Here is an 11,402-nt window from a genome sequence, read left to right on the forward strand (position 1 = left end):
GTGCTGGCAGCTTGCAAGAGAATCTCAGGGACACGGTAGAACGTTCTTAAGAAATGCTTCATCCCCTTCACTCTTTTTGACACAGAGAATGGTATGGAGTGAAAAACATTAACATTGATGGCTCTGAGTCAAAAGTGATTCAGAAGAGGTGGAATCCGAATGTGAAGTTTTAAAAAAACCTTAGTCACTTTACTTTTGCTTATGTACCTATATATGCTCAAGAACGATAAATGATAGAAGTTGATGTTTAGAGTACAAACGGGCTCTTTTATGAAACGTTTTGATCATTAGAAGTTTAAACATACAGTAGATAGAATAGTATTCTGAACCCCTCTTATCAACATATGGCTGGTTTTCTTAGGTACCACCACCCACTTCCCCTTTATATTTTGAAGTAAGTCCTAGACATATTATTTCATCTGTAATTACTTTAGTTTGTTTTTCTAAGAGATATGGAGTTAAAAACTTTTTCAGTAGGTATGAAGGATTTAAGTGTATACCTGAAAACCTGGAGAAAGTATTTGCAATATGTATCAAGGATAAAACATTGATATCCCTAAAGAACGTTAAAAATTGAGGGATTCTTCCTTACCCTCTGCCCTCTTTCCTCCCAAACAATTAAGACCTAAAATTTTTAGGTGAGGCAGATCAGTGTAGGCGTTCATGTGGTGGGACAGGGGCGCAAGGAGCTATGGTAGCCTGGGTGTGGGCAAGGAACCCAAGAAGGACGAGGAGGCTGTCCTCTTGGAGGATTAGCCCAACATGGAGTAGGGGGAAGAGGGTATTCAGATTGGGAAGAGGGTGGTGGCAGAGACGGGCGGATGTTTACATATACACTTGATAAAATAAGTAAATATGTTAGGGATCATAGAAGCCTAGTTTCTCACTGTCCAAAAAGGGAGTAACAAATAAGGAAAAGGAGAAGACTTTTTGTATTAGGTTGGAATTCAATGTATTGATGTGAGCACTTAACATATACAGGTCGATGTAGAATTAAATAGAGCTGTAAACGTATTCATGGGTTTACATATATATGCATATAATATACTTCCTAGCTCCGTGCAACTGGAAAAAAACCCCACCATTTTCCGTGGAAAGAAACCTGGGCTCTTGGAGAAATGGCAAGACTCCAAAGCTGAAAACAGTAGAAATAAATTAAAAATAAGCCTGGAATGTCTCGTATCGGAAAACAAAGTGCTCACAGAATGCTAGGGACATGACGGAAGGACCCAGAATCCAACTTGAAAACAGCCACCCTTGCCAAATTTGGGGGATTATTTTAGGCATCAAAATAAGTAATGATGGTAACAGATTATTGCCCTTTGAATAAAGTGGAAATCCATGAACCCACACGGGAGAAATGGGTGGATGCATGAGTATACACGTGTGTGTGATGAGGAACCAGAGGGCACATAGTTTCAAAGTCCCCATCCGCAGAATGCACATTAAGTACAAAAAGGGAAATGGTAACTTTATAGCGATAAAGATACCACTGGTAGATACCACTCTAAACAGGTGACCAGATGATTAAAGTGGACTTCGTCAGTGAGGAGATGAATTAAAATTACTTACCGTCTGACAGGATAGCTCGAGAAGGTTGCTGCCTCATTTCTGTGATGTTCCTGCCAAAGATGCCTGACCTGAATCTAATCCTGATGAAGGATCAGACACACCCAAGTCAGGGACTTTCTCCAGAATGACTGCCTTGGAGCCTTCAGGAGAGTCAAGACTGTGGGAGTTAGGGACAGAATGACTGAAGGAAAGAAAGATATGACAAGTACATGCAGTCAGCGATTCTGAACTGAATTATTTTGCTTTAATAAAAGACACTTGGGGGACACCTTCCTGATTTTGATGGTTGTATTGTGATAACATAAAAGGATGTCTTTGCGGGAAATACACACTAAAGGGCATTGGGGGCCAGGTCAGCAACTCACTTTGAAATGGTTCCGGAAAGTCAGGTCTTTGTGCTATGTTTTCAACCTTTGTCTAAGTTTGTGGTTGGTTCAAAGTTTACAGAGAGAGTAAACCAAGGGGAAAGTATCCAGTAGAAAAATGAGGAAAAGACATGAATAGACAGTTCCTTTATAAAGAAATTAAAATGGTCTTTAAACATATAAAAGATACTCAGTATCACTCGTAATTAGAGAAGCACACATTAAAACCTCACAGGAGTATTACTTCTCATGTATCGTGAGAAAGCCGTGGCGGAGTGAAGAGATGAGTGGTCTTCTTCCCCCAAAAGCAAGTATAAACGCTATTCTTCAACAGGAACCGGGAACATTGGAGAGATGGCTGATGTCAGAGGTGGGGCAGGCACAGGAAGAGCTGGGCCCGGAAGATCCAGTTGTGACAGAAGATAAGGAAGTGGCTCAGCGAATGATGGGGACGTGACAGAAGGACACAACCAGCTTGAAGGGGCTCCCAGTACCCAAAACTCATATAGTTTGAGCACCAGAGTAAAAAATGATAGTAATGGATTACAACCCAGAGAATAAAACAAGCCAAATAAGTAAACGGAGAAAGAAAAGCATTTCCGTAGAGTAAAATTCCAACTAATACATGAATTGATGGGGCTGGAGACAAATCACCATTTGGTAGCTACCACAGTAATGATGGTTTTGGGCAAGGATTTTCGAAGCTTGGTAAAATTAGTGGGCAAAACGATGGGAAAAGTGGGTATTCCATAGGCTTCGAGTGTCTCCCCACAAGATGTTTAATAATGGCAAAGGAGAAAAGGGTAACTTTCTAGTGACTGCAAACACGGCCTTACGAGATGAGGTGTAACACCCTAGTAATGGGACACACCCCTCTCACGCGCTCCCTGAGAATGATGCCCCGAGAAGAACGAAGTGCGTCTGTAGTTTCCCCGCCAAACTGCATAGCCTGAATCCAAGCATGGTTAACATCATACAGAGCCAAATTAAGGGACGTTCTACAAAACAACTGGCCTGGACTCTTGAAAACTCTAAAGGTTGTGAAGGGGTGGGGGGGTGGGGGAAGGCCTGCAGAACTATTCCACAATAAAGGACGCGAAGAGATAGGACCACTAAATACAAGGTCTGATTCCAGATTGAACTCTGGAGCAGCAAATCTGTAGTTTTCCCTTTTATGTTAAGGATACTGCTGGGCAATTAACGAGATGTGAATGTGGTTTTTAGATAACAGGATTGCGTCAGTGTGGAGTTTTTGGGTTCTGTGATTGTACTGGAGTTACATAAGAAACATCCTCGTTTTAGGAAATATACACTAACATATTTAGTAGTAAAGCACATATCTATGATTTGCCTTCAGACATTTCAGGAAAAATGTATACACACATACCATAGTCACATACATGAACACAACAAGCAGAATGATTTAACAAACGTGAAATTTTAACATCTTGGAAAATGGGGTGCGATGTACAGAAATTATTTGTGCTATTTTTGTAAGTCTTTTATAGTCTGAAATTATTTTAATTTTTTTATTCTTGAGAGAAAAACAGAGCATGAGTGGGGGAGGGGCAGAGAGAGAGGAAGACCCCGAATCCAAAGCCGGCTTCAGGCTCTGAGCTGTCAGCACAGAGCCTGATGCGGGGCTTGAACCCACAAACGGTGAGATCATGACCTGAGCCAAAGTCAGACACTTAACCACCTGAGCCACGCAGGCGCCCCTATAGTTTGAAATTATTTTATTTTATTATTATTTTTTTATTTTTATTTTTTTGTAACTTTTTTTTTAATTTATTTTTGAGACAGAGAGAGAGCATGAACAGGGGAGGGTCAGCGAGAGGGAGACACAGAATCTGAAACAGGCTCCAGGCTCTGAGCTGTCAGCACAGAGCGCGACGCGGGGCTCAAACTCACGGACCGCGAGATCATGACCTGAGCCGAAGTCGGCCACTTAACCGACTGAGCCACCCAGGCGCCCCAGTCTGAAATTATTTTAAAAATGAACCATTTTGTAAAACTTAAAGACTGGTGATTTTTTAAAGTGTTCAGCCATGCTTTAATTTTTTCTTAGGGCTGCATCAAATAATGGCACTTTTTAATCTTACAGTGTGATACTTGGTGAAATATGGCATATAGTATTTCATGGCACGTGTAGTATAAACAGGCTTTTGGGAACTAGTTGTGCCTTGTGTCTAGTTTTGTGACCTTGGGGTGAGGTACTTAATTAACGTGCGAGGCTCCGTTTCCTCAGGTGGATAGGAGTGCGTGTACTGTGGGGTTGTAGAAAGTTGAAGTGAGCTAACATGCTTAAAAGCTAGCGGATGTCCTGGACTTAGTAAAAGTTCAGTAAATTGTGCTTGTTAAAATAATGTATTCATATAAAAGTGATATACCTAAAATGACAAATTTAACTCCGAGAAGCTGGGTATTTGCTACTCTGGTGCCTTCTACCTCAAAATAACATTCCAGAAGAGGAAGTCTTCTACTTACGGGGTCTGGAAGGGTCCACTGGGGGAAAGTCTGATGATTTCATGGCTTTTAATAAGCTACGCTGTCATTAAGGCCAGAAATAATGTGAATACGGGTTATATGCCAGTTTCCGTGTTTCAGACCACAGTGTGCATAAGGTTATTCAGTATTTGAGCTGTTCTGATGCTGGATGGCTCAGGAAGGTAGATTTACGTCTCAGATGTGCTTCATAGAGATCTCCAAGTAAGACAACTAATCCTTAAAAGGACTTTAAGAATATGCATCATGTGTCCGTGTGTTTTTTTGCCAGGAAAAGGAACCTCTCCGCGTAATACCACTTAAAGAGGTTCATAAAGTCCAGGAATGTAAGCAGAGGTAAGTAAGCACCCGCTGTCACTTAGTGCCTGCCGCAGCACTCTAGCACTCAGCAGGGCTTTAGTTTGCTTGGTGTGTACAGGTGATGTTTTCCTGGGTTATTTGTAGCATTACCTTTAACTCTTCCTAGTTGGGATATGCCAGGACTTACAGAATCCTCAAAGTATTGAGATATTTTTTTGTTTCATTTGAAAACTAAAAATTAGGCTTATTAACGGAAAGGAAAAATTTTAACGTGAACAACTTCTATCATATTTGACAGATTGACGTATTAGTAATTTAAGTATTTTGAAGTTGCTGCAGAATAGAGCTTTATAAGAAAATGTGGTAACTGTGCAGTGTTTCTTTGAGAAAACTGATTTATTCACAGCTGAAAACTTTGGATTTTAAACTTCTTTTATGAACCTCTTCTAAAAATATATATAACATATAAAATATGTAAAATTAATGCAAAAATAAATTGGAAAAGATGATTTGGTTTTGCTAAATTACATCAACATTTTATCTCTGTTTATTTTCTTATTGACATATATTTGGTACTAGATGAATGAGTGAAAGAAAAACTATCAAACAACTGCTATTTAAGTGCAATTGGACGTTTGTTTTTGTTAACAGTGACATAATGATGAGAGACAATCTCTTTGAAATTGTAACATCGTCTCGAACTTTCTATGTGCAGGTGAGAGTCTTCTTTGGAGATTATAGATCCTCCTAACAAGAGATTAATAATTTTAGAGGTGACATGAACATAAATAAATTTACTGCTTATGAGGATAAGGAAAAATATGACAACTGTAATTCACAACTTAAAAAAATGTTATACATAAAATTATCGCTAGGTCATAGGTTCAGCAGATAGGGGTACTCTTGGCTATGAATTCGTAGAGTAGAATTAGGTAGTATTTATGGGAAGGGAAATGCTGTTTTAATGTAGATGCTAACTTTCAATTTGGATTATTTTTGCACGTGTTGTAGAATTTGGCTGCATCATTTTTGGTAATTTTAGAAATGGGACTGAAAATACCCACAATAAAAGGAGACCGTAGATCTCACCAGTGGTAGATAGGCATCTTGTATTTAAGTTTAAAATACTCTTTTTAGTGTATTATTTAGATTGGAAGTTTTTCTTTTTTTTAAAGAACATTTGTTTTTGTTTTATAAAAGCTACATATAATTATTGCAGAAAACTTGGAAAATATAGAAAGATATGAAGAAAGGGGTAGTTTATAAAACACACAGAATCCCACATTCAGGAAACCATTCTTATTATAGTGCCTTTTTTAAAGGCGTATATTTTTATAGCAAGTGGGGTCATACAAAGCACACGCAGTTATATTCTATTTAATATATTATAGTCATTTTTTTCCACATCATTAAAAATTCTGTAAAAACTTTTTAGAACTGCACCATACTCTATTATATGAATGCTCCACAGTTAAACTCTTTCCCTGCTACTCTGTTACTGATTATTTTTGTAGTTTTGTGTATTTACTATTATAAACAATGTGAGGATGAACATTTTTGTGCTTAACTTTGCCTGGATTTCTTCTATAGGTTAAGTTTCTAGATCAAGAATAACCGTCAGAACATAAAACCTTTTTAAACCCCCTCTTTTGCCAGATTGATTTCTAGATTTTTGCTTTACCTTTGCCTGCTCTGGGTTTTTCCTTTTAAAAGTCCTTATTAAAATCATTGGTTTGCAAGTATTCTTCTGTAGCTTAAAAGTTTTGAACAGAAGTAAAGGAAGGTATCTCTACACCCCTCTTAGGTTTTGTTTGGTTGGATTTAAAGTCATAATAAAGTTTTAATTCACGTTGGAAAGCAAGGTCCTGTCAAGGAATATGATACTTTGGAATATGACCACCAAAACTACTTTCAGTAGTTAGTGTAGTACTAGAAATGATCTCTAGAAAAATAACACACAAACTTACGTCAAATGGCTTTTTAACTCCGCAGTTACATAAATACTCTTGTAGCAGAGTCAGACGATATAGCGGTAGATAGAGCAAAATGAGAAGCTCTGTCTTTGACTTCTTCCTCTCGTTTTCTCTCCAGAAGTATTCATATTGACTTTCTGATGTGTCTGATCTTAAAGCATCAAGTGCCCAACTTATGTCTCTGTAATAACTTACCCGGCAAAACCTGACTTAAAAAAGTGACTCTAAAAGTTTTTGGAAACCATTGCCTTGGAATGATTTTGTGGTTGACACTGTAATTTACCAACATGAACACGTTGGATTTGTAGATGTAGGAGCTGATTTGGGGGACGAATTGACTGAATGAGTCCTTTCTTTCCCTTAGGCTGATAGCCCTGAAGAGATGCACAGTTGGATTAAAGCAGTCTCTGGTGCCATTGTAGCACAGCGGGGACCTGGCCGATCAGCATCTTCTGTATGTTTCCTGTTCTCTGGGGTGATACTCCCTAGGGTCCCCCCCCCATCCTGTCGAGTTATTTTCCTTCCTCTCCCCCTAATCCTTCTGGTTTCTTTCTGTATTGAGATTTATTTGCATGTTGACTTTCGTACCAATTGGACTTGCAAAAAAATAATGCATTTCTAATTTAATGCTTCCTTGTAGTGTTATGTATATATAACTTTCTGTGCATTGTATTGTCTTAAATGCACAAGCAGGGCAACTAAAGAATGAACGTTTCCTTGCTTTGTTTTAGGAGTTCTTACTTGTCAGTAGGTCTGGATTTGTTACAACTTGACAAATTCTCAGTACGGGATGTGGCCTAATCCTGTAAAGCGCCTTGAATTGTAGCATAACACAGTTTGGTGAAAGTCTCCATTTCTCCTCTACTGCCTCGAATTTCAGTTAAGGTGTTTTTGGCTTACTAGCACCATAAGGCCGTTGAATGGAGCAGCTGGAACCCGAAATACAACTTCGTGTTCTCCGTCACTATTTTCCATTGCGTGTCCTCGTTCTCATTTTCTGGTAGAGTAATTTAGAAGCCCGCTGCTTTTCACTATCATAATTGTCTCTGTGGTGATAGGAGAGTAAAACTGAAATGTTAAACATTCTCAGAAATAACAAGAAAAATGTTTTTAATTTTTAATTTATCATGTTCAGGTACATCATAGGATAAGATTTGGCTGTAGGGCACTTTGGTCACTGCTTTCATCTGAAAACACAAATATTCTACTGAGGAATAGAAAAAAACATTTTAAGTGTCCTGAAATGTAGCACTTCTGTCCACAGAATGTAGTCTAACATGTAGCATGAAAGCCTTATATTACCTTTTACGGGTTCATTGTAAATGCCAGATATTCTGCGCTTTTGGTATTTTTCTGGTAGTTTCCTGGTAGTGATAAACTACAGATCGATAAAAACAAATCCAGGTTTCTCATTTCTTAAATGAGTCTCCTTGTATCCTTTCTGGAATATCTTAGAAGTCACTTTCATACCTGTTAATTTTGTAACTGCCTGTGTTTTATGTGACCTTTTCAGCAGCCCAATATGAGACTCTCTGCAAAAACACTGTCTGTGGGGAAACAGGGAAACTTGGAGAAGGGCACTTGTGTTTCGTGCTTTGTGGTGGGGGCGAAGTGGACTCTCTAGCTGTAACTGTCGGCAGAACTTTCTCTTTTCCTCCCTCTCCTCAGTATAGGTTAACTCTAATCTTAGCTTTGCACTGTGTTCCAGATGCGGCAGGCCAGAAGGCTGTCGAATCCTTGTATACAGAGGTATACATCAAGAACTGGTGAATGCAGCACGTATGTGGGCTCTCACGCAAACGTGCCTTCTTACTAGAGGGCCCGGACTTACTCACTACTCACAACTGATCGTAGAAAGTTGAGTTAACCAAACTGCCTTTTGCAGTTATCGTAACTGACTTTGTCAACACTAACGCAAACTATTTCCCTCTGGTCATCCGGTTGGATACGGATATTTAAACAACAAATAGAGAAAAGATAAATCATGAAAGAGCAATAGAACCTTACTAATTGAACAAGTCGCATTAAGCTGTCCTAAAAATTAATTTACCGAATTGCCACAAGTTTCAACTTCTGTATTTTATGTATTTTGAGATTTTTGATGCTACACCACTGCACTGCACCCTTGTTCTAATAATCTATGCAAACTCATGCACGCTTATGCATTGGATAAACTCCACGTTACTGTAGTTTGCATGGCATTTTCAAGCTCAGGCAAAATTTAGCCAGCTCGTGGGAATCTAGAGTGTTTTGTGAACTTGTAGCGCTTTGTTTTCAAAGCCACGAGTGTCATACATGAGCACAGCACACCGGGAACTACATGGCAATGCATTTGGAACGGTCCTATTTAAGGATATCTTAAGTTAGAAGCGAGTGGGAATTAAGAGTCACAACTGACCGTTATTTCGCCACAGATTTAATGAATGATTAAATATGTACCCTTTGCTGCCATTAAAATCTCAAGCCATGAGAATCAAGGACATGTTCAAAACTGAATAAATACAGTTAAGAGGAAGTGGAAAGGCGGCACAATTATCCGCTGCTGTGAAACTCAGGGCAGAAAAACGAAGGTTGGTCAGACTGCCAGACAGAATCGTAGGCTTGAAAAATAGTGAGTTCTGCTTATTAAAAAAATAGGGCCTTTCATTTTTATATCCTGCATTTTTATTTTTTATCTTTCTAAAATACGTGGGACGATCCCTAGTGTTGATCGAGAGACTAGAACACACTCTTACGTGACCCGACGCCACAGGGCCCTCTCACACACCCGCTCAGCCGCGGCTGCAGCGCCGCATTCCGGTGCAGGCCGACCGAGGCTTCGAGTGGCAGAGCTTTGGTGACAGGACTGGTTTCTTAGTGGAAATGGTTGTGGACTGTCCTCGCTTTAACCTCACTCCTAAAAATGCATTGCTTTGGGAAGGAACGTGCACACGTTTGCTGCATGGCTCATGCTTCTGCTCCGTGTGTGTGTGTGTTTTGTTTGTTTTTCAGAGAGTAAAGTCTCACGCTGAGTTACTAACTCCGTCGTTAATGTTTGACTGTGTCTGACGGCCTGTCCTCTTTCCAGGAGCATCCCAGCTGTCCTCCAGACCCCAAGCACGCTTTCCGCTCTGCCAGCGCCGCAGCCGCCGCCTCCCTTTGCACGGCCTCTCGCAGCAACTCTTTGGTCTCAAGCTTTACCGTGGAGAAGCGAGGATTTTACGAATCTCTTGCCAAGGTCAAGCCAGGGAACTTCAAGGTCCAGACTGTCTCTCCAAGAGAACCAGCTTCCAAAGTGACTGAACGCGCTCCGCTCAAACCTCCAAGTAAAACTGGCCCTCAGGATAAAGATTGTGACCCGGTGGACTTGGATGATGCAAGCCTTCCGGTCAGTGACGTGTAAGACGAAGCACGCGGCCCCCCCCCCCCTGCCCCCGCCCCCCTCCGCCTCCCCAGCCCCTGTTTCCTCTCACGAGGCTTCTAGCCAAAGATGATAAAGGGTGAAATGGTTTTTAATACATAGATTATACTGCCTCTTAGATGTACTCTTCATAAGCTGGTAAACCAAGGATCTCGGGAGTGGCCAAACGAAATGTAATTTCCTTAAAACAAAACAAAACAAAACAAAACAAAACAAAACAAAACAAAACAAAACACAATGAACGAACGAAAGAAAAAAACCTAAGTGTTTCAGTATCAACTGTCTGAAGCTTCGTGTGCTCTTGCTTGGGTGATGAAAATGTGTGCGTGGTATTTTTTTTCCTAGGGAATTTGACAATTTAAATGTTTCACCACGTAAAACATTAAAAATGCTTATTAATTATTTTGGTTGTTTTTAAAATGCTACTTTGACTTCCTATTAGATGCTTGATATTTACACATTCTTACTGGTTAATATTATTGAATGAAATATGGTCGGACTAAGATAACTGAAATCATGATGTCTGTGGTGCTGTAAAATTTATACTACGACGTGGACAGTTTGGAAATGATCACCACTTTTGATGCTCTGGTTATCAAGGTGAGTAGCAAGTTTTGCCGCAGAGATTATCACCGGACCATTTAGCGAGGGTTGGAGGTTGCCTGGGGGGGTCGGGGGTGGGGGGGAAACTAATTCAGACAACTGTATCTTGGACATGTGTTTGAAAAAGCTTAGGACCTTAAGCAGTCATTGCTTTATGAAATGGTGAAAATGACTTGGTGTGAAATTTCTGGGAGATCTGATTTTCTTATCAAGGTTTTATAAATAGTTCTTCTTTCTATATTTGGATCAGTGAAAGACTGTGAGTTTGTATGTGAAGACATAACTGCCCTTAGTCATGCCTCTCCTTTTTGTCACTAATCACATTCAAGTGCCTGTGTTTTCTCATCTTGCTTGAGAACGTTGTCAGATGAACGTGCTCAAAAGTCCTATGTGATTGGTTTTAAACATTGAGATAAAATTGTCAGTAGCATAGTTTTTTGTGTTAAGTAAGATATCATCTTATGTTTGAGATGCCAGAATGCTTTTATTCTACTGCCTGTGCAATATTTGTGTTTTAAAACACACATCTGAGTATACATTTAATCACGGGGACGTCATCAGTGTAAGCACTGCTCTGAGAAATCCTTAGTTTCAAGTGTTGAATAATAGACGAGTTTGAGGTATCGTCTTTATGGTTGATTCTTAAACGTTTGCTTTAAGAAAATAGTCTTGAATCTCACATGC

At 39.7% G+C, this 11,402-nt stretch overlaps 1 protein-coding gene across 5 annotated transcripts in view; it reads left to right on the top strand.

The window, feature by feature from the left end:
• Positions 1-10,794, top strand: part of PLEKHA1 (pleckstrin homology domain containing A1) — a 55,751-nt gene extending 44,957 nt beyond the window's left edge. For 2 of the 5 annotated variants that reach the window (XM_047073552.1, XM_047073556.1), the window contains 4 exons: positions 4,714-4,778; positions 5,394-5,457; positions 7,080-7,169; positions 9,783-10,794. In XM_047073552.1, coding sequence (XP_046929508.1) covers positions 4,714-4,778; positions 5,394-5,457; positions 7,080-7,169; positions 9,783-10,097 — 534 coding nt within the window. In that variant the 3' untranslated portion in view covers positions 10,098-10,794. Of the gene's footprint in view, positions 1-4,713; positions 4,779-5,393; positions 5,458-7,079; positions 7,170-8,423; positions 8,466-9,782 lie in introns of those variants that run through there. The other 3 variants (XM_047073553.1, XM_047073554.1, XM_047073555.1) reach the window with 3 other exon arrangements.
• Positions 10,795-11,402: the final 608 nt, after the last annotated feature.

Source organism: Lynx rufus, unplaced genomic scaffold (genome assembly GCF_022079265.1).
Source record: "Lynx rufus isolate CCGP_SWC_20201006 ecotype Redwood Valley unplaced genomic scaffold, mLynRuf1.p SCAF_11, whole genome shotgun sequence".
Lineage (NCBI taxonomy): Eukaryota > Metazoa > Chordata > Mammalia > Carnivora > Felidae > Lynx > Lynx rufus.